The sequence below is a fragment of the Bombus fervidus genome, chromosome 2, assembly GCF_041682495.2.
Source record: "Bombus fervidus isolate BK054 chromosome 2, iyBomFerv1, whole genome shotgun sequence".
NCBI lineage: Eukaryota > Metazoa > Arthropoda > Insecta > Hymenoptera > Apidae > Bombus > Bombus fervidus.
The window spans coordinates 20,002,733-20,027,675 of NC_091518.1; the positions used below are offsets into that span (position 1 = coordinate 20,002,733).

A 24,943-nucleotide genomic window follows, 5' to 3' on the forward strand; every position below is an offset into this window, starting at 1 on the left:
AATTTTGCGATAAGGAATTTATTTTTAAACGTTTTTTTGTCTACGTTAAATGTAAATGATTCATTGAAATGTTTTATCCAATTTTATATTATTATCCAATAAACGTAGAATATTTTAAACAATTGTTCAATATTAGCGTATACGACGTGCTAGAGTCACATATCCGTGATAGGAATAAGTCACAGGTTTGCACGGAATAAAATAAACGTGTAAATCAGTTTAATTGAGCAAGCTTGTCGTAATTGAGATTGTGGATATTATTAAACACTCGATTAGATCGATTTATCGATTGTTGCATTGCATGTACTTAGGTATATGCATATTAGTATCTCATTTGAATGGAAAAAATACGAAATGGGAACATTTCTGAAAGCTGTTAACTGCACGCGAGAATGTAACGATTCGCAATAATCTATGCTAATAAAACCGTTAAACTGAAATTTCAACGATATTGCATAAACAATTGGTAATCCCAGTTAAATTTGATATTTTATTCCGAATAGGTCGTACTCATTAACCTGTTTTTGAAAGTTGTTCATAATTAAGCTGTATTTTCATATTTTATGGAAAAACATAAACAATTAGATACTTTTGTTGAAAAGGTAAACTGGGAATACACGTGTGTCCATTTTTAATTATTATACTGCATACTGCATAACGTGTTTTGTTGGTAGCAATTGCGCTTGCAAAACTCGTAATTTTCTTTATCGATGTTTAATTAAGACGTAAAATGCACATTACAAGGAATACAGTTAAATCGAATATTATGTCTTCAATAGTGGATTAAAGTACTAAACATTGTCTCGAGCAACAAACTTACTTTTTTACATTTTACAGTTTCCTCTTATACTCAAAATTAAGTTACAAGTCAAACAAATACACATACGTATTTTACATATACAGATTGAAAAAATATCATATCCATTGTCATCAGACACTAACTATAAATAATATATATTTTAAGAAGAAAATTATATTGTCTTTCGAAGATGTCATTATAGACCTAATTTAATAAACACAGTAAAATTTTCTTCCCAATGTACATAGTTAATAACTATTATCATTATTTTGTAATTACCATTCATTCGCCCCTATGCTGACTACATAATATTAACAAATTCACAGAATTATACCGCAATTAGACGTAGAATCGCAAACGGTTAACCCGTCCCTAATTTACAACATTTACATATCCCAAATCGTTAATCCAGACCTATCACTCGGTAAACAGATAGTTGAAGAAAAAACGTTGCACTAGACGCATAAAGGAGCAATAAATCTAGGCTAAAGCTTCCCAATTCACGTATACAATTTCCTGCTGTTATCTCTTTCTGTTAACATTGTAGCACTAATCGGGTAAGATCGCATCGTACAACGTTATGCAAGCTGAAATCGAGGGTAAAGGGCGAACTGTAAAGGACGTTCGCCATACGAACAGATAGACAGAGAGAGAGAGAGAGAGAGAGAGAGAGAGAAACCATTGCGTACAAAGGCCACGCGATGGTCCCTAAAGTATATTTACATTTGCATTCGGTAATTAAACCCCTGTAGGGTTTGCGCGATGGCCGTTCTTATCGTTCGATGGTGGAAGAAGAGCAATTGCTGGGAATCCTAAATAATTTAGCACAAGGGGCGCGTGACCGAGTTATAACGAAACGGAAACCGGTAAGGCACGGAACGGTCACGAGGCAGGCAGTTGGTGATTAATAGTTTCGGTTGAACGACCGTTCCGCTAGCTTCATTAAGTAATTAAATTCTCGCCCCCTTCACAAGAGTTAACGTTTCGATCGCCTGCAAGGATTAGAGCGCTTTCGTGGTGATTCCTTCCTCGAGATCGTCCGTTTCATCCCAAACCATTTAATTATACACACGTGAATTTGTTCATATACAGACGGCCACGTTAATATTCCAATATCCTTTAAAACGAAATAACTTTCTTAAAATTGTTTAAAAGCTAAACGGTTTAGTTTAACAACGGTAAAGTGTAACAGTGATGTGTGAAAAAGATTTGGAAAAATTGAGACTGGTCGCGATCATGAAGAAAACAGTAAAGATCGTTTTTGGAAATAATTGAAATCTAAGCTTGCAACGAAAATTTAAACGATACGGTTCGTAGATTCGTGTCAGTTGTACACGTGTTGAAAATTTCATCGTACAGCAACGTAAGTTTCATTTCGTTCGTAAATAATTCTGACAAGATTCTATTATACGTAATTAGTAAATTATCTACATATCATACTCGTGTAATTTATTTGAAATTATTTTTCATGTAATAGGCAGAAAAAAGCCGACAACTGACGATTAAATAATTTATACATCATTTTATTCTTTTTTATTCTATTCATTGCAATTCACATTTTATTCTTTGCAATTACGATGTTATAACTAAACCTGTCTTTTTCAAGAAAATCATGGGAAAGACATAATCGTAACCGTATTTTAGGTTGAAAATTATTTATTCAAACAATTAATTTATCTTTTCTTAGTCCATCTTATATGTGTGATAATTCATGCAAATGTGATATAATTTGATAAATTTAAGAATACATAAGTTTAATTAAGAATAATTACTCGTTGGCCGAACGAATGTTGACAATTTAAATCGAGATGACGATAGGACGCGCTCCAACATTCGTATTATCTGGAATCAAGCATGAATAGAAGTAATAAAGAGTATTGAACGAAGCGTCGCGCCGGTTGTATAAGATTTAAAGGCAAATCTTGTGATTACACGCGATTGCCATCATTCGAAGGTAATCGGGTTAGGAACTCGTCGAGGAGATGTAATAATCAAGGAGAAAACATGGAAGATTTGCCTGTTGATTTATTAGTGGTAATCAAGCGCTATAATTGGTATTTAAATCATTTATTTCCCCATTATTGGTGAAAAGTGCACACAATTTTCACATTGTAAATCATAAAGAATCAAAATGTATTATAAAAGTACTTCTTCCTGATCGATTTTATTGATTAAATTTCTTATTAATATTGTCAATAAAGCGAATACGTAATTTGTAATATATACGATATGCAAAACATAAAATGCAGATAAATTCCCAATAATATGTTAATGTTGTGAATTACAATAAGTATTTTTATTAATTATAATGATTACAGTAATTATTTGACACAGTGGCTTAAATAGATCCGAATACTTTATCAAGTATTTTATTATAATTTCAATAGCAATGCTTTAGCATTTGTTGTAATCTTGGCATTAATAAATGTCGATTTATTAAACAATTATCCTACTTATTTACTGCGACATGCCGAGAGAAATTTTCGAATCTTTGAACGTCGTAACTTCGTACATTGACGCAAATATCGTGTACATCGCGAATTCGCGAAACTTTTAACTACGTCGTTGAAAATACGCGTAATCGTCAGTATGGAGGTTGATGTATATGTTGATAGAGAGATATGATCATTATAGAGGAATTACGCCGTAATAAAATCGCGGTATCAGCGGCTTACGCAAATGGCGAAAGTAAGAGGAAAAACGTCGCCTTGAATGCGCCTAGGTATTCACCTGATTCGACCTTCGAGGCCAAATTATTTCTTCGAACCTACAGACACTAATCTCGTGCAGCACAATTGCATTTCAAGCATAGCGTGGCAACCGGCGTTGGCAAAACTGCGATCGTTTCGCGATTTTACAATTTCCTTGTCGAATAATTGCACGTCTTGCGTTCTGTCTAAAGTGATTGTTTTATGGATCGTCCAGGAAGAATATCAAAGTGACTTTGAAATAAATTAAACTGCAGTAAACTATTAAGTAATTCCATAAGCAACGTTGTTTCTTAGATCGTAGTTCGAATCTCTCAGGTAAAATCAAATCGGCGAGTATCGGAATTGATAATTAGCAATTTGAAAGACTACAAATAATAGTGCAATGATACAGAAATGATCGATAATAATAAATTGAAAAGGTTTTTCCGCTTCATTGTAACAATTCTCGATCTAATACAATAGTTGGAGATTATTAGATCTACTCCATTTCCTATGTTTCATACGAATAATAATTTTCATTCGTTTCAAGAAATACAACACAATAGAGCACATTAAAATCGAAATAGAATATTCTGCGTCGAGTTCTTCATTTTTCTTATAGAGGAATCTAAAAATTAGTAGATGATTGAGACATTGGACTAGAAAACAATAAATAATTCAATAGATACGATAATCTTTGTTTTTTTTCATTTTTAGAGTCATATATGTATATTATCCAGAGGCTGATCTCATACATATCGTTTTTTGAACATTGATAGCATTATGAGAACTAATCACTTGTACTTATTTAATTTATCTTATACAATTTCGTTTTAACGGTTAATAAAATAGTACGCGAACGTTGTAAGTAGCAATTAGTATCAGTTACGCGCGTGATCATTGAGGGGATTGGTATCCTTGATGAAAATAGCATCGCAAGGTTTTCATTAAACGTTTTCACTTTGAATATTGAAATAATTAGAGCTCAATGTCATTGGAGAATTTTTATATCGGCTCGATATTTATACAGGCGTATTCCTTGCGAGAATATTAGGTCGCGTAAACGGTGAAAAATACCACAGATTATACTGTGTCATGGTTTCTAGCACGCTCGTCGAGACTCAATGTCGCCCACATTTTCGTTTGCATACGGAATCACGATGGAGATGAAAAATTTCATTTTTACGAACTACTAGACCGTGTCGGTATGAAATTAAAATTAACACAGTGTCGTAGTTAAGCATGCAAATGCATTTCCTTTCCGTGCGAGCGTTGAAAATCGGCCCTGGCCATCTGATATTCACGGCAGTAATAAACATTTCAGTATTTGTCAAATTTATTCGTGACTTATTCGTTTGACATTGGAGATATAAGAATAAGAAACGTACTAAACGAGGAAAAGATTAACCTTCCGTTACGTTTCTCACATACAGTGTAGTGATTATACATGCAAATTGTAACTCTCTTTCTATGAATAAATCGTAATTTTAAATTCTGCGAAGGAACCTTCGATTTACATGAAATAGGAAATGTCGAATTATTTTGTTTGGAACGTTCTTGAAGTTTCTTGTGATTTCCTATGTGCCCAAATACGTTATTTTAGAATTTACGTGTAGGAAAACTTATAGCAAGATAATGTCTAACAAAAGTAACAAAAATTAATTTTCACTTAAACTGCATAAAAGCGGACTTAACAAATTTATTTGTTCATCCTGACCTAACTTTAAATTATGTACATATACGTATACATATATGTGCAACTATATACTTCCAGAAACTTCAAAGAAACTTAGCCAAACCTCTTTAATTTATTATAATTTTCTCGCTGCCCTACGACGTTTCAAAAATTTCAAAACATCATTCAAATATTTTAATTCAAGCCCCGTGGGGATATCCTTCAGAATATTTAAATTCACAAGTGCTCGAACTTCCATATTTCTGCTTTCCTTTACGCTTCCTTTGAAGACTCGGAAGTTTAGAGTGTCCAGTGGTTGTAACCAGAAAAATACTGCGGATATTTATATAAATTTATACTTGTAGAAAAAGACTTAAGGAACGAAACTTAATTAAATATTTGTTTCATCTCTTGTAATTGCATACTGCAACACGTACTTCTGTACTTCTGACTATTCTGTATACTTTTGCAATATCACATGACCTATGCACATCGATATAAATGAACGAAGTAAACATTCGTAGCTTATTTATTATTTACTTCGTCGATACCCGTTTAAATTGTGCATACGAATTATATGTCAAATATTGTCAACACCCAATTGATAACAGAAATTAAAAGAGTACTACGCAACAAGAAACACGATCAGCTTAATCAAACTTACAAACACATGATACTATTTGATACTATTCCACTTGGCGCAAGTCTAAGACTTCAAACTCGAACCAAACACGCACAACTAACGCACAACATAATCCACCCCCACGATTCAACCCATCTGATTCTCTTACTTTTAACAGATAAGAATATTTCCAGCACTTCAAGAAAAACTTCAGCATGTGCTCAAGAGGCGAAATCGCGTAGGTCGGCAACGATCCTTTCATCTTTTCCTCGGTCTTAAGAAATTTGTTAACGATAATGCAAAGAACGCAGCAGATTTAAACACGTCTCACGATAGAGGCAGAAGAACGAAGAAATTCTCGTTTCCCAACGTGTCCATTACCATTCTGCGATTACGATGCAAACGTTAGACCAACGAACGTTGTCGATTTTTCGCTATATCGACCGAACCACGGTCACCGGGGACCGGATCCTTAGCGAGTGAAATAAAAATAGAAACATCCGTATACAACGCAGGGAGCAAGATCTCTGTGTGGCCTATAGGGGCACGTTGTAAAATGAGAAATGCATGAGAAAGGTCGGCTACTTACCATCGTGGGAGTCGTAGAGGTAGATGATTTTCTTCCAGCCGTAATATCGCACCGTGTCGATGATAGCGCGATGATAATCCGGACGCATGCTTATGGCGAAATCCAAGAGACCTGAGGACGGTGTCAGAACCTGAAACACGTAGGGCGGACACTCACGTATACGCTTTCGACTTTCAGATTTTATTCGGTCGGGGGACGAACAAAACCGAAAACTGCGGGAACGCGTGGTGAACTGTTGAACGGCGCCGTTTTTCCGAGCGAGCACGACGAGGACGGAAACGCCGCCAGTGCAAATGTAACCGTAAATATTTACGATGCCGTACCGTGGCACGAATGTTGGTCAGTTTCAAATCTCCTTGCTACGTAATATCGGACCGTTTCGCCAGCTTTCTTTCTCCCTTGCGAAGTAACCAGCTGATTTAAGCGAATTACGCTTTCGTTTGGGGTCGTTGGTGCTTTTTTTGCATTCAGAAAGAAAGAACTTTTTCACGTACGAATGTTCGTAAGCATTTGGACACTTTATGATAAGTCGATTTAGTAGTAATATTAATTTGTAGAATAGTATTTGAAGTATTTGAAAAGAAACGAAGATTATAGCTGATTGGGAATTAATGAACAGAATTGGAACTTACTATCTCTTTATGGACTCGGGGTACGCTATAAGTTAAAATTATATTAGATTTTAATAAGGGGATTTTTCTTTTAATTTAGAAATATATTCCACTGCTTACTATATACATTTAGCATTTAAATATTACTGCTTCCATCAATATCGAAAGTCTTACTGTCAAGTTAGAAGAACCTTTTTTTATCTGGCTTTTAATTAAAAAATTTACAAAATTGACAATTAAGAAATATTGTAATCTTAATAGGCTTGACAATTGCAAATTAGTTAGTTTCATTATTAAATATTAGTTCTTAGAAATCCATCTAATTCGGTTGTACGTTGCTATGATAATTATGAAGATAAAAGTCGTGACAGTACGTTTCATCTGTAATTTTGTAAATTAAAATACATTTTGTCAAAAAACACGTGTGTATCCAGACACCTGCGAATAATCGTGTAAATCTTTGTCGAAACTTTAAATTGTACGTACATCTAATTAAAAAATACTTCTTGGAAAGATATATTTCAAACAATACAATGACTTTTAATCATTAAAAATCATAACTGACTTAAAAACGTAACAAATGGTGTAGGTTTTTATAAGATTTAGTAACTTAGTCTTTTTTTCGTAAGTCGTCCCACAATTGACAAAGAGAGGTTCCAAGATGATTTTTTAATGAAACTTCATCCGATGGAACAGCTATGAGACCGTCATCTACTCGTATGTATCTTATAAACTATTAAAAAATCCACTGTCAAAAACCGTGTGCCATTAGTTTCAGTTTTTCAAGCTCTACCACGTCACGAAGTCTCATAAAAAAATCAGGGTAACACTTTGGGATTTCTTTCGGTAAAAATGACCATAGCTGGCCATTAAAGTTTCCTGAGCTAACTACAGAAGCAACTTCCCGTCATCCAATATCTGCTGTAACAGAATAATCCCTTACGAAGAGAGAAAAAGGAGGAAGAAATATAATAACAAGGAACACGTCGCATTCTGTAAGATACCAGGAGAAACTAGCATTGTACAAATGTTCACGAAAGTATTGGAACACTAGTAGATACCTTTTTTGAATGTATCATGCGTATTATATGAAACATTTTGAATTTTCATTAGCATCGTTATGGGACTCGATCGTCGTGTTTATGTTGATAAAGTTTGAAACAAATCTGAAAGTCTATATACAAGGTACTTGGTACAAGTATACTCTATATGAACCTGTTAAAAGGTGTAAATTAATCGATTCCACTTTTAATTAATTTTCTAATTTCATTACATAAATACATGATTAATATTTGACTGACAAGAAGCAAATTATATACTTTCGTAAGTTCATTAATCACGAGAGAATGACATAATTACAGTAATAGTAAATTTTAAGACAGATTTAAAAAATAGTGTTTCGTAACATCATTATTTCTCTGTAGTTTTCAATTCCCTGAGTTGATCAACGTGGCTTCCGAACGATTTATATTTCAATTCAGAAATTACAAGTGTATCTAAATACCCGATTGTCCATTATATATTAATCAAGCTCGATATTCAGTAGGATCGTATTTAATACTTATTATAATTGGCTATTCATGCTATATACTAATTTTTCGCTAACTATACGTTTACATATTCGCATCTTGTAGCTTATATATGTACTCTCAGATTTCATTTCATTATTACATTCCATTCCATTCCGCAGATTACATTCCATTATTTCAGATTGGTTTCAAATTTTACCAATTTAATCGTGACAGTCGTGCCTCATTACATTGCCAATAAAATTTCGAAATATTTTATATAACATTCACAATGTACACGTAAAAGTTTTCCATGACGAATGTCCAAATACTTTCACGAGCCACTGTACCGTACGGATCGGTAGAAATTGTAAAAGATCTGCTCTTATATAAATGGTCGTTTCCTCCTCGCGAACCGTAATTGACCAGCCACTGTAGGGAAAGGGAAATGTGGTGTGGGAAGGATAGATAGGAAGAAGAAAAAAGAAGAGAGGGCTTCGAATTAGCATTACCACGCGATTAGCATTTAAACGACATGGACATTCGTTGCGCGGATCGTGTTGCGTGCTCGTGCGTACTTACCGTACACGTACATACGTATCGAAACACGGCTGGATAAAAACGCACACTTATATCCTGGTTGGAATATACGGGGTCGCCATTCATCCAATATGGACGTACGATATCAGTTTTGCAAGTGGCGTTACCACGCCGCCACCCGATAAATGCGTCCACCGTTTGCAATTCGACGTGGCGAATAAATTTTCGACCGGACCAATTCATTTCGAAATTCAAATTGTAATATGTTTGTATACACTCCATACATATTTATGTATTTATGGATGAAGCTATGGTAGGTATAGGAAAGTGTATGTAAAACGGTTGTACGTCGATCGAGCAAGCTCTGTCCGCGAACTGATAATTATCGACCAGCACGATGAATCTCTATCGATTTCGATTCGAATTTCCTCGTACACGATAATGTTTATATGTTTGTTTACGCCAGGTACCAGAGGATAGAGAAACGAAAGCAAAACTGCTTTGACTGATCGCTGGAACCACACGAGGATAAATTCGCAGCAATTTCTAAGAATATGGCGCGCGTCAATCGACGACGAATATACGTATGTACGTATGGTAGTTACGGAAAAGTTTAACAAGGTCGCCTGGGAAGGTGGACAGTCTCTACTGATCGATTAAATTACGGATTGAGTTGAATTAAGTTGTTGAGATTGTTGGTGATTTGAAATGATAGGTATCCTTCGTTTTCCTTCGACACAGTAATGTCTCACATGTTTGTTCTTTGGTAATCAGTGAATTATATTTTCTGCCTTTTGCGATAGAACGTTTTATCGTTTTTTAATTTTTTTTTTTTTTTTGTACTTCAGTTCACTAAGAATAAACTGATCAATTTGTATAATTGGACGATTGTTTGTTTAATTGAGTCTGGAAGCCATAAATGACAAAATTTAAAAAATAACTTTTCTCTGCGGTTTTTTGATACGTAGGTATTTCTATATGATCGAGGAAAAAGAATTTCGATTCCCAAATAAGTTAGAAATACTTTGCATTATAGGGATAGAATACTCCGGATTGGAGATATATTTTGAATTCTCTTTCGTATTAAAGAGTCGAGAAATTTAACGAAGGCAGTTTAACAGATTAAAAAGTAATCGTTCAACAAACAATTAATCCAGATTGTAATTTAAATCTGAGAATTTAATCTATCAATTTCTCCTGTCTCCGCTGTTTACTTGTAAAAAGAACGCTTCCATTTTCATCGGAAATCCTGATCAAATTATACGTTGCAAGAAAGACGTTTTCGCTAATAAAACTTGCTGAACGTAAGCTCGCGTTAATTTTTTATCGATGCAGCTGAGCTTCGAGAAAAGCGATAAAAATAAGCGTCGAAAGCCGATAAGTGAAAATAAGCAGAGACGCAGGGGTGGGTAAGATAAGAATAAATATCGGTGCGTTTTTCCCTTCGGCGATATTATAAGTTTTTATTTAGCCACGCTGGGAAAGCTATTTACCTTCTCGGGAAACCAGGGCGTCACGAAAGGCATCTGAAACGTGTTGCTATAAGAATGGAGGGTGTCGAATGAATCCGGACTCACGGCACCCAGCATGGAGAACACCCCTCTGCTAAACTGACTGCAGACTGCAACAAACACGTACATGCGATTCGTTAAAATTTCTACATCCATCGCATATTAATTTATAACGATCAAAAGAAATGTAATTAATATTTTTTATTTTAATTCCATTCGATGTATTTAATATGTCACGTGCAGAATTTGAAATTTCATTCATCATACCAGTATCGACTTAGAAATGATCGAAGAAGGATGCAATTTGAAAATTAATATAAATTACAGACAATAAATATAAATGAATATTTTATTTTATAATCTGCTAACTATAAATCTCTATTTCTTCATTATTATACACATTCTTATGTGTATAATCTTCTTCTATACACATTCTTCATTCTCTATTCTTCACTATTATACACATAGGTACTATGAATGTTTAAGTGCTTGGACAAATGCAATGGAATTTTCTTTGCCACTGCAGTAACGATTTGGGAATTATTAAAAAATGATGCAATATAAAATTAATGTAAATTAAGATCAACGACTACAAAATTTCGTTCCTTTATTTCTTACATACATATATATGTATCGAAGACTTCGTACAGATAGAGTGGTATTTCCTTGATTATCGCAGTAACGATTTGTAAATTATAGCAAAGTGATGCAATTGAAAATTATCATAAATTAGAGATATAGCTATAAACTTCAATCCGTTTTGTAATTGTAAGAAACATCGTTAGAAGTTATTATTTCTTGAAATTATTTCTAATTGTATTTAAACGATTTCTCAGAATTAAAATGATATATTGTTACGCATAATTTCTCATGATTTTATATGACGTAAAATTTTAATAGCTACTTATGCGATTGTTCCATGATAATGTATAGGACATGTTGCAACGTAATTCTAGCCAAACAATATCATAAAAGTATTAATTTCATCGGTAGTAAAAGAAAAGTACTACGCTATAATTTGCCAATTATCATAAAAGAATGATCACCGCCATTTAGGTATACCCTCTCTCAGACCGAATAACGAACGAGTAAACGAAGCGAATTGCACGAAAATCATGCGACAAAGTTCAACGAGCCGCGTCGGCATTTCACGCGTAATTTCATTCGCAAGCTGCGTTTCTCGTTGCCTCGCCCAGTGGCAAACGTGTAATATCCATTCAAAGGTGTCAAAGCATAGCCAGAAGTCCAATAACTCTGTTTTTCATTATCGGGTCGCGAACAAAGCGAAGAGAATTCCATCGAACGCTTCGCTGTCTGCGCGAGTTTTCCTACAGCCGCGCGTAATGCACGCGCTCGCGAGCGCTCGCGTTGAATTACGCGAGTAACAGCTCATTAACATGAAAATTTTGCTCATCTATCACGCTAGTTACAGTAAAAAAGTATTTTGCAGGTAGAACGTAATTTTAATGTTCAATCTTTCATTTTCTACCTCTACTCAATTGTTCATTTTCAATTATTAATTCTCTATCTGTAATTTATAATTTTCTATTTTCCATTCTTTATTTATAATATTCTAGTTTTTAATTCTCTACCTTTTATTTATAATTTTCCATCTTCAGTTTTTTATTTTTAATTTTTAATTTTCAATTTCCAGCCGTTAATTTCTCACGTTTAATCATTAATTTCATATTTTTCATTTTATCTCTTAACTCGCAATTTTTTATCTCGTCCTTTTGTCTTTTATTTTTAATTTGTATTAATGCGGGATCTGAATTCTTTTTGAATTTTTTTTGCCGATATTAAATGTAGAAACATATTGAGGGAAAATAGTTCGTCGGATAGATTAATCTGCGAATATGTGTAACAACAGCAATCGATAGCTGATTGACTCATAATGTATACATATTTAAGAGCAATAAGACGTTCGTATAACGTAAATGGAGAATTTTCATAAATAGTGAGCTAGTTTTAAACAGTATAACCAATTAATACTGTAATGTACTTTGTAACACACAGATACAAACATTTAAACTCGTCAAACTTTATGAATAACCTTCCGTACCTAACTTCTGTACCTTAAAACAACACATTTTTTTCTCCGCTATAAGCTTTAATAATTTCCATTCTTTAATCCTAGCTCAACCTCCATATCGCGGACTAAAAGTCATAGTGATATAAAGTCAGGCCACTGCTACTTTGCGTAAAACGATGTTTTACTTTCACCATCGTAAAAAAACCTACGCATAATCTTTAAAGTTAACAAACCATGCCAGGATATTAAACTTCTAACTTATTTCATTACCGAATTAAGCGGATAATTCTTCTAGAGACTGCAAAACATATGAATAACTGTGTATTTAAATATTTTACTTACACCATTATGATTCTTAGCTCGTCGTATTACTTTGATATCATCGATTACGATCGATTCTCTCACACTATCTATTTAAAAATTTTATTACCTTCTCATCAACTATTTACCAAGTTTCCTTTCGTTAGATTCAACTAGAATCAAACATACTATAAACTTTTACAATTCAAGTTACAGTACCATGCCAAAATAATTTACTTAAAATTCTGAATGAGAATTGATTGTAAATAATCTACTAAATAAAACAAAAAAAAAGTTCCCTTTCGTGTCTCAGCTGTACCCTCTTCCAAAGAGGAACTAATATTTGTACTAAAGATAAGAACCACAGTTTGTAAACTTTTTACATACACCACTGTGATTCTCAACTCGTCATGTTACGTCTTTGACTTCGCCAATTATCTGTCTTTTCACACTACCGACGTTAAAATTTAACTTCCACCTCGTCAAACCTACACGAGTCACTACACGTCTGTTCTCGTATCTTTGCGAGTAGGGGTAGCTGTACATCGCCTCTATCAAAAGCAAAACGTGCCCAGAATCAAGCAGTCTCTTTCTCGGGGCAGTGTTTTTGAAAAAAAGGAGTCGGTACGTATGCAAAGCCGATAATAGGTCGGTCATTTGCTAGGCAGGCTTGGTCGTGCATCCTTCTCGCTTACTTGATGCAACGACTTGCATGCAACACGCGGCATCGCATATCGATTAGAAGGTTCTCGCGGCGAACGACTCTCCTGCGCGTCGTTATACGACAGAAGAAGGGGGCTGAAAAGCTAATGAACGCAAAGTCCGCCAGCTGACGACGAATCAAGCATGGCATAGATCGGAGAGCGAAGCTAGAGGGGCGGTAAAGTGGCGCGACGAGGTGTAAATAGATCGGGAAGAAACCGCAGGGTGGAGAGTCGTTCACCGTGAAATCGTAAATAGAGAGGCGCAAAATGCGGATTCGCTACGGGAATCTTAATGCCGCGCAGTGCTTTAGAACGGCTGCCTGAGTAGGAAAAATCCAGCGGACGTTGCGCAGACTAACGTTATTCAACGCTTAACCATGTATATCAACTGATATATTAATTTATTTTTTCATATAGAATCGTCCTTATACGGAGCACTCTACTTTGAACTTGACACGTAATCGTCTAACTAAACTATTAGTTATGTAGAAAAATAGCGAAAGTAAAATGTCAAAGTCAATAACTTTGTTTCCAGGGGTACCTTCATCTTACGATACTCACGAAACTTATCTAAATGTACGTACTTTTACGATTTGGCAGTGGCTTTCGTTTCAACTACACCGTTTCCATCTAACGCCTGTTATTCTACTTAATAAATCTTCACAACTGAATGATATTCTAATTAAACGTTCGTAAGAATATAGAAACTTAAAGAAGAATTGAATAATACAAAAATGATGAAAAATCGAGACTTTCTAGCAGTCGTTATCAAAGGTCGTGTGCTGTTGGTCGAGTTAGAGATCAATAGCATGTGGTTGAAAGGTCGAAGGTGGCGAAGGCGAAAGCAGAGACGAATTCGTGGGACGCAACGGGGCCCCGTGGAATTAATAATGATGAAAGAGCGAAGGGACAGAGTCGAGCGTGCCGCGACCGTATACGTCACGATGCCCCATTATGCTTATGAATATAAATGCACCCTTGGGGGTGGCCGCAATAAATGCCGGTCACAGCGCCGCGCGGATCTCTGAATTCTGCTGGAAACGGCAGCGTACACGCGGCGCTGCCCGTTGAGTAACAAAAATAAAAGGCGTCGCTGCGCCGCCGGCCAGTTTTTCTTCCTTTCTCTCGTACTCCTATCCTTCCGTCCGCCCCTTCTGACCACCTCGCCACCCTCTTCACCCATACCCCTCCCATGCACTTCCCTCTTTCGCCTACATCTCCTCATCTACGGTCGTTTGCGTCCCTTTGCTTTTTCTACGGGCGCGACCGCGAAAGGTACCGCGTAGCAGTCCGCATAAAAGAATAATTAAAATAAAGTAGGCTGCGTGTAATTCTGCCGAAATTGTGGCGCGGTCACAATAACGATAACAACGAAATAGTTAATGAGGGGCCGTTCCTCAGAAGGACATGAACCTCGTCGGCCTAATTGCGGCGTTAGAAAAAATATTATAGAAAAGATGTTTTAGGATCGTGTTCGATCCGAGAATTAATTTTTTAGCAAGTTAAAAGTTTATTGGCTTCCCTGTTGCGTACCACTTTCATATCGTTCTTTAAAAAATTCTGTTATGGTTACTTTCTTTAGTTGTATGATGCGCGTAAAGTGTCATTTTGTATCAATAGAATGAAGATAAATATTTTGTCCTTCTTTCGTGTTAAAATTCTTTTTGTGTTTGCGGTTCGTTATAGTTGAACTTCAACATTCTGCGGCTCTTTCCATACTTGTTTTAATCTGTTATGCTGTGGTTACAGCGGGTGCATGTTGTGACGAATGAAACACGTGAAGATGGAAATGCACGTAGTTATTCATAAGAATTTATGTAGGACGTCACAGAACATGTGGGAAATATTTATAGTGTTAATGCCAGACATCAGAATGATGAAGAAAGTTTCATTCCAGATTCACGAACTTCAGCAAATGACAGAATGTGAATAGCATTTTGTCCATTCTACCAGAGTAAGAAATATGAAGCGTGAGTGGGATAAAAAGAATGATTCGTCGGCTAATTCATCGATACCAGTATACTTTTAGCGTAAAATAAAATTGTTTATAACTTCAAAGTAAGTGTCAAACGATATTTTTGTACGTGAACTGTTTTCATCGTCTATAATTAATTTCCATATATCTTGTGATACTCTGTATGTTTAATTGATGTGTCGTATTCGACAAAATGACAGTTCGTCGGAACATCGAATCGTACTTTAATCAGCATCAGTATAATTTAGATCGATTTTAATTTCTGTAATGCAAATATGACATGCTTTATCTTCGAGATAAGTAAAACGTACAAAAATAAGCAATTTATACGTAACGAAATTTATTATAAATATATTGTATGTATCTAACAGATTATCTTAGTCGATTGTTCAATTTCGCAACAAAGGTTCAATTTCCATTCTTATAGGAGATTCCTAAGAAAGGAAATTGTCTAGAAATTGACTTGCTCATTGACATTCTTATACTTCGATCTTTTTCTTTTCTCATTTTCATTAAACAAGATGGAATTTCTTCCGTTAAGTTCTTCGATGGAATTCGAATAACGTTGTGGGATGCAAACTATCGGAATTTTGGGATTTATACGGTGGCCCGCTTTCGAAGCTCATGAATTATGCAGACATGAAAACGGGTTCTCGAGCGCGGTAATTGGAGGGAAGCGGGTTTCTTCTTGCAAAAACACTGGTCACCGAACTTTCGCGCCTGTTCCAATCGATCTCTGTTTCTTCTTGATTCCTAACATTCGGAAATATTCTTCAAAAATATATAACGTGAATTTTCTAATTACGGTGGTAATCTTCGCTATCTTTGATAAATAGTCCAAAATCTAAATTACGCATAAAACCTCACGTATTTTCTATTTATATTTAACGTCGTCGATAAAATCCATTTAGAGTATCAAACTCTTATAAATACAAAAGTAGATTTTATATTTAAAGGATCTATTTTTACACCTATACCGATTAACATAAACTTTCAACTTTGAACTTTGACAAGAAAAAGAGGCGTATTGATCACAAAACACGAGGAAGGCTCACTCGTATGTTAATACAACGTTTATATAACATGTTAAACGTGTTAACCATTAATGAACAATCTACACCCTGTCATTATCTCGTTTCACCTGCAAATTTCATCCTTGATATACTCTCTCTGAAGTTCTTTTTTACTAAAAAATGTTTACCAATGTAAATGATCGTATAACGTAAAAGAGATATTAATTAGTAATGATAGATTCGTCAAATTTTCTGCACTCGTAGAATAACCGAAAAATTACAACTTGAACATACACGACTCAGTTTACCTACAAACAGCTAAATTCACGAATGACAGAATTTTCCATAATTTTTCCGTAGCTACGTACCAAACGTCTGTCAATATAAATATAAAAATTCACCAACAAAGGAGTAACAAGTATTCTTTTTCCCTTCACATCTTATACAAAGCATATCTTTTTCCGCTCTTTCTCTCTCGTGTAGACGATTCTTTTACTAGATGTGTTCGCGTACTCGGGTTGGCGAAGCTCCAAACGTTTGAATCGTTGCTTTACTCGATATCATATCGCCACCGCGGCCTCTCCTTTTCGCGTTTCGCAGTTCGAAAACCTTTCTGTCCGTTTTATCGAGTGTCGGCTCGTTCGCCGCAGGTGTATCGATCGTGTTGCACGATTTCGCACCGTTCCACCAACTGTCCCGAATTATCGGAACATTTACGAGCCGTATTTAGCCGACTCGAATTCGCTCGGTGTTTTCGCCAGTTCCGCTTCCGGATCGTTTGGTCCTGTGTACGTTAAGTAGCCTACGAAACTTCTACGTACACAGTTTCTGAAACTCGGAGATGTTAGGAAATATCCTATTTGATCCGTGCGATCGAACTACCGATGTATTGGTTTAAAGTACCATCAAACAGAATTTAAAATTATATTCCTTCGATACTTTGTATCTTCTTAGATTGATCTAACTGACATTGATTTGATTATTAACTTTCAATTCGATCCTGATTCTGTTAATATAAGAGGATTAAAAATCTTGATAAAACTCGATAAAATCGAATTAAAAGGAGGAACGAACGAATAAAGATGCTATTGAATATTTAATGGCGTTACTCTTAATTCTTGTACAACAAGATGAAGTATATTTCTCTATATCTGAAGAAACTTCTAGCGTTTCATAATTTTATCGAGAAGCTGAAATGAAAATTACAAAATTTGTAGAAGCCAGAACTAAATATTTTTGATACGAATAAAAAAAAAAAAAACATGTTCGTTTCGTAAAATCGTAAAATCGGAAACAACTTCCAGTATTACCTCATTGCCGTATACGATATGAAACTTTTCTTCACAAGGAAATGGACAATTCCTGATCAACACCGATCGACTTCGTTTCATCCAAATTTCTGCATTTCGCCATAACCAGAGTACACGATTGATCTATATAATTTTCCAAAAATTAATAATGACCAGCTTCGATGGAGTTGTTTAGTATGGTCTCACGTGGCCGTGAAACATAACTTTCCGTATCCTTCCCTCACCGGTAATAAACAATATCGATTATACGAGCAACCATATAACCGAAGAACACCTGTTTCTCCCTTCCAACCTACGAAATACATATTCCAAAGTTGCGACAAGTATGCAGAAGGGTTTCGCGATAAAGTAGGCAGCAGATGGTCATGGTATTATCGACTCCTCGTATTGGTTCGAACAAGTTAACGTCTATTATTATATAGATTACGCTTGCTTGCCGACCTCGGACAGACTAATGATGCCAGCGAAGTTTCCATCCCATGCACACACGGAGGTGTTGCCATCCGTGCAGATGACACCCTCACCCACCAGCCAACCGCACGATGCACACCCTTCGCTTCGGGCTGTAACGCGTCTTTCGTCTAACAAATTGACGTCGATAAACGAGAATATTCGCTGTGTCCTCGGAAGAAATAGATTTTCTAAATGATTCGCGTTTCTTTAACGATATCGCGGAATGTGGATGACAGATAATAGTGGGTTCGTTACGTGTTAATAGATTGTGGATTTTTCACGCATTCATGAAAAATTCAAAACTAAGGAAAATGCATATAAAATTCTATAGAATATTTAAAATAAAGTACGTACACGCTATATTATCTAGCGGATGAAATAAATCTCTCCACGAATTCCACTTCTGTAATTACTACAATAAAAGTATGAATTTGCATAAATATCCGCAGGCTGGTTACTAGTGCTAGTGATAAATGAGAGGGCTCAGAGGAAAAACGTCACGAGTAATAGTATTATGCGTTTGTGAGAAATTTGGAGGTTCAGAAATGCACGGAATACGCATAATAGGCAAAAAATATATGAAATATCCGAAGTGTGGTATTTATTATGGATATTTAGTAGCTGAAACAAGTTCCTCTCTAGGTTCCATTTCCTAAATTATATTCATAAAGATATGAATTTCCATGAATATCCGCACTTTAGTTTTGAGTAAGGAGATCTGTGTTTCTCAATCAAAGAAACAGGTTTTAGAATTTGTTTATTTGTTTGTTAATGGGAAAAAGCTCTTTGAAATCGTATATCTATATAACGGGAAGCGATGGAGTGAAACGAGGGAAACAGGAAGAAGTCCAGTGGGAGAAAGGAAAGAAAAATTGAAACCTGTACAATATTATGATACAGCGGTTACTAAAATTAAATCAGTAACTTGATTGTAATAAATATTAGCGGATTATCGTTGGAAGTATAATTTCTTATTGTAATTAAAACGGATGTTTGGATGGATGTTGTAGATTTATGAAAAAAAATCTTACGGGCAAAATAAATCTTTAATAGACCTCTTCTTTTTTTCTGGATGAATTCTTCAAAAAGAAAAAAAAACGAATTAACACGTTTTATTATTAACACAAAACGATATATATATCGTTTGATATATTTACTGAATAAATTATACGAAATATTTAAAAAATAGAAAATTGATATATGACGACGAATATTACGTACCGAAGTACGTACGACAGCTCTGACGACTTACAACTCTCTTTTATATTGAGGAAAAATTCCCTTTCACCTTCTCTACCTATAACCGTCCATTCGCGCTATTTTATATACCAACGCAGCCCATCATTCACCCAGGCCCAAATATGGTAAATGCGATGGCGGCTTTCCTACGTTACTGAGGGTTTTACCGATAGACCTCGTTCCTTTTCCCTGTCCTGTACTTTCACTTTTACGATTCTACTTTGAAACTACGATACTGCAGTGTTTTAGTATGTAGCTTTGATAGTTTACATTTTAACGAACAGGAAGATTTCTACTGGGAGATCTTGCCATTGAATGCCCCATGGACCATATAAAAAGTAAATTTTAAAAAACTAGTATTCCCTCCTTTTTTCTTGTACATTTAACATTAAAATGAAATATACTATTTAAAATTCCTTATAGTTATACAAAGTCCTTGTGATAATTGTTAGCTGCTGCTTTTTTTAAATTATAAATCTGAAATGCGTTTCATTTTTTAATAAAATAGAACAGGAATAATCGTTTCGAATAAAATGAATTTTAAATGTACTGCTGGAGGAACGAAAGTTTGTTGCCTCATTTTTTGTAAATAGAACGACATATTGATATTTTATTTGTGCGTAAATATCTCTTGCCGAACCTTGTAGCATTTACCAAAAATATATATTTTTAATTGGTATAAAGGATTATAACAAACCGTCGAGAAATAATACGAATATGTTCTACGTTAAGAATCATTTTATTAAATATTCCTCTCTTTCAGATAGAATAATTCCAGATTTATTTCTCGGAATCGGAACAGAAAATTCAAGAAACCGTCATTTTTGACTATAAATATTCTATAGCCACAGCTAAAGGTGGAAATCTATCTAGAATTTTCTTTCTAGAATACATTCGTAAGCGTTCGGTTCAGTTAACAAAGAAGTTGCACGTGTCATGGAAGCGTCGAGTGTACTTATTAATTATTTCAAGAAGCTTTTCTTCCCCGTCTGACCCCTATTCCCGCGTGGTATTCCCGCGCGAAAAAGTTTCCAGAAGTCGGGACGTAACTCGCAGGGGCCGTCAACGGGAACGGTTCGCTACTCGTCGTCGAGGAAATTCTTCTGGAAGACTCGAATATTGCAGGAATTATTTTTCACTCGAAAAGTTTCAAACATCCCGGTCCGTAATGTAACCAAACTCTCTCCGCGAGATCTCGAGTGGCCCGGAACGAAGAAAGTCGGGCGATTCTCGTGGAACTACTTGATGACAAAAAAAAAAAAAAGAAAAAAAAAAGAAAAAGGAAAAGGAAAGGAAATGAAAGGAAAAAAACACGATTCCCACTTGACAGGACTGTACTAACGAGCTTGATCACGCACGCGACATGTATGTGGAAATGGGTTAATGAAACGTTAGAAGTTAGTGGAAGTCTTTTTCGATGTGCGACGGAGTCGTACGGATTTGACCGCGTTCTTCCGTTTCTCTTTCATCAAATGAGAGATTTTATAATTAATAAGTTGAAAGAGGTACCACTAATACTGTATGGAAATTAAAGCGTGTTTGTGAATGGAAAACGTTTTCAGAGGAGATTGAGTGAATTAAAATTCGAACGAAACGTAAGTTCTTCCAAGTTTACTTTAATAGAAGGCAAATAAAACTTGATGAATGTTTGATGTTTGAAATAGTTATTGACTATGCTTTGATATTAGGCGTGTTAATGGTATGAGATTGGTATTGGATTTGTTAAATGAGAAATCTTCGTGAAATAATTTCGTAATTATATTAGAAAAATAATTATATATAAAACATTTCTTATTTATATTTATAAAAATATAAATTTTCGTAAATCTTATCAGTCTAGCAATCGCTATTGTAAGTAACACACACAGAAGTCAACAAAAGCAAGGTATTTTCACATTCGATAAAATACAAGATCTCGGCTAAAACTCACCAACTTTCCTCGCCCAAAGGGTTCTGTAAACGCAACTAGATCTTCAATTCAACGAATATTATTCGCGACAATGCGACGGCGGCAGCGACGCGATGCTGGTTGCGCGCTCTACTCCCGTCTTCTAAGACACTCGAAACCGTAATTTAGCGTCAAGTATAGACGCGTATCTGGAATTGTCCCCTCGTATTATATTTAGCAACTAGACAACAAGTAATTCCAACTACGGTTCACGGGCCATTTAAGTTGCTAACTCGTCCTATCACGCGTGTTCCTACTTGTCCTTTAACAGCCGTCTCTACGGTCTACGTGCGCATACATACGTACGTGCATACACGTACACATACATACAGACACCTGTACACGGCGTTCTTATCAGAATTATCAGGGCCTCTGTTTCCTGGGATCCCTTCCTCGCCGCGAACTTACCGCCGCACAATAGAGAAAGTTTCCTCGATTTACCGATTATCTCGGCCTCGAGCAAAGTTACTGCAGTGGCTCGGCCGCCAGATTTCTAGAATTCACCGATGAACGGTTATATACGAGAGCCAAAGTGAATATCAGCTCGACGTGATCGTGTAGGTGTATTATGTTTTCAGAATTCCGCAGCCACTCCTGCGGCGGAAGGCGAACACGCGCTTCCGGGCTAGGAGAAGCACAGACATCCAAGGGAAATGCAGTTTAGAGAGGAATCTCTGCAGAGGAGTTAACAATTTTGCAATTCAAATATTATTTTTTATGACTATTGGACACAAAGGAGATTAACGATATTAGCGTAGTTGTTGGATTGCGCGTGAAATTTCTAGTATTTTTAATAGGTACGTATATTGGGTTGGCAACTAAGTGATTGCTGATTGTGTCATTAGGTGGTAATGACAAAACCCAACCCAATATATCTATCAAGTATCGAAATAGTTCGAAGATAATAACCGCTCTTAATTGGATGTCGACTGTCGATCGATCTGTATTTGTCTGATTCGCTGAATGTTGCATTCTTGTTATTTATTGCGATCTTTATGGAATTTATTCGAAAGGCACAGGTAAGAATCGAAATACTTTGGAAAATGTTTGAGAGAATTTATCGCCGAAAAAGATGACAAATTTGTCAAAGAAAAGTAAAATTATAAATAGGGAAGAGTCTACTTATAGTTAAATCATACGTTGTAGGATTTTTTTAAATCGCGTGAAAAAGTTGTTTCCGAACAATTTTTCTTAGAATAAAAAATATGTATTTTCATTTGTATAAAGACACGTCTATTTCTAAGGATCGTTGTACATCGATATCAATTAATACGGTAGGAAAGACATTTCATACTCCCTCTCAATCTTTATAAAACAATAAAAAAAGAATTTATATTACTACTTATAAATAAACTAAAAATGAAGTTATTAGAGTCACTGGAAAATTAATATGGGTAGACAATTAACGAAACTGAAGGTAAATAATAATTATGGTCGACCAGCATTAATCATTACAATTAAAAATATATCCTTATTTGCTCAGTTAACCAAACTTACGCTCCTAACAGAGTCGTAGATCAAAATAAATAAATCTGCACTTTCTATCTACACATACACGTCCAAAAAAGAAAAGTGTTTCCACGAAACTTTGAAATTCGCAAATCATTCAACATCTCTTAAATCAAAGACGGTAATCGCAAGGCAAACTCCCGCCACAAGCCTAAGAGATCGCTTCTACGAGAATTCCCTTTCTCGATTTTAACTTCATCGGATCGCGGGTTTGACTAAATAAAAAAAAAAAAAAAAAAAAAAAAAAAGAAAAACGTGCAAAGGCCAACTTCCCTCGCAAACAGGGATTAAGGCTTCCAGTCGCGATATTTATCTTGAGTTGGATATTATTGCGAAAAAAATCGGGAGATCAAGCTCGCTGTTTCATTTCCTGCGCATGCCCGGAACCGTCGGCGTGTCCCTGGATTTTTCATTTCGAGCAAGGGCTGGAAGTCGGCGCAGGAAACAGCCATTATTCTTTCTCCGCTATATGTGGCGCACAAGACGCGTAATAACGCAATGGAATTTCCCGAGAACCGTCCAGTTTCCCTGGCGGACCCTATATCTCTTTTTCTCTCTCTCTCTTTTCTTCGTTTTCCTTTTTGCTTCTTCTTCTTTTTTTTTTTTTTTTTTGGTCGATCTTCTTTTGAGATTTTCCACAAAGTGAGACTTCCACTTTCAACCCTTTCATCTTCGTCGCTTGATCGAGCATGCCGAGACGCGAGCGGAATCGTATTAGCGTCAAGATTCAGGAGAATTCATCGTCATGGACGCCTAGACTTTGCGGTCGACAGCAAGAAAAGAAAGAAGTGACGGAGGAGAGATAAAGAGGGAAAGAGAGAGTCTGTGGTGTTGCGTCTGTTTCTACTTGACAACGCGCTAGTGATCGATGATGGTCATTCTATCAATAAGGATAGATACATATACCTATCATCTCGAACAACTTTGTGTCACAGAAATGTGACGAGAAATAGGTACTGACTTTGACAAAATTGCAGGTTTTATCGCGGCCCACATACTTGGTTTCATGAGTTTAAGAATTAGATTAAGCTAGGCTTATTAGAATAAGGATATTCGAGTCAAGCAGTTTGTCTTGCAATTTGTCAAATTCCGCGTTCGATCACTCGATGCACCGCGCTTGTCGCTCGTTAAATTAATATTAGGTCGCTGATTCAAAGAAGTGGAATAGACGCGAAAGGATCAACTATCCGCAAAAAATGCGCCACCGAAACTATCTTGCGAAGCTTCGAGAAACTCGTGGATCGATGGTTGGAGTAAAGAGACAGAAGCGCTGAAGGATTGCTTCTCGAGACGATTCTCAAATAAAATATCCCGTCATATAGGGTTGGCGATCGGCGAATTTGCTACGACAGCTAAATCAATTTTGATTTTTCTCTGTCTTGCTCGACTCGATGGAGAGTTCGTCAAGGCCCAGACGAAAGTCCAAAAATGTGCATGAGAGACCCAATCGGTATGTTCGTTAGATGTTACTAGCGCATTTCCGTGCACTCGAGACGCGAGCATCCCTTGGCGAGAAGCGGACAAACAACACGTGGACGAACACGAGACTTCGTACGCTTAGGTAATGGTCGTGGAAATTCCTCCCGATGATATCGACAGATCGGTCCGTTATAATTAGTTAAATTATCGTTCGCGCAAGTAATCGCGTTTATGACAGGTTCGGCTATCGAGACACGATGGACATGGAAAATTATAAGCACTGTTATCATGGCTAAGAGAAACCGTGTTAATGTCTCGATTAAAAAAATTGTCTCTTGTCCTCGAAAGTTGGTGTCATAGAATTATCGACGATTTGCGTGTTGTTGTTCCTTCGGACATTGTTTATGAACAATTTCTAATCATTATTCAATAGCATATGTATATTATCTTATTTTTTAAAGTTGTTGTATCGCTTATTTATATTTACTAACTTCTC

At 35.8% G+C, this 24,943-nt stretch overlaps 1 protein-coding gene across 2 annotated transcripts in view; it reads right to left on the minus strand.

Moving 5' to 3' along the window:
- The window catches only part of Glurib (Glutamate receptor IB), a 351,678-nt gene that overhangs the window by 102,308 nt on the left and 224,427 nt on the right, over positions 1–24,943 (minus strand). For both annotated transcript variants that reach the window (XM_072017713.1, XM_072017717.1), the window contains exons 3-4: positions 10,528–10,655; positions 6,376–6,505 (exon numbers count right to left, since the gene is read on the minus strand). In XM_072017713.1, the coding sequence (XP_071873814.1) occupies positions 6,376–6,505; positions 10,528–10,655 (258 nt within the window). The remainder of the gene's footprint in view (positions 1–6,375; positions 6,506–10,527; positions 10,656–24,943) is intronic.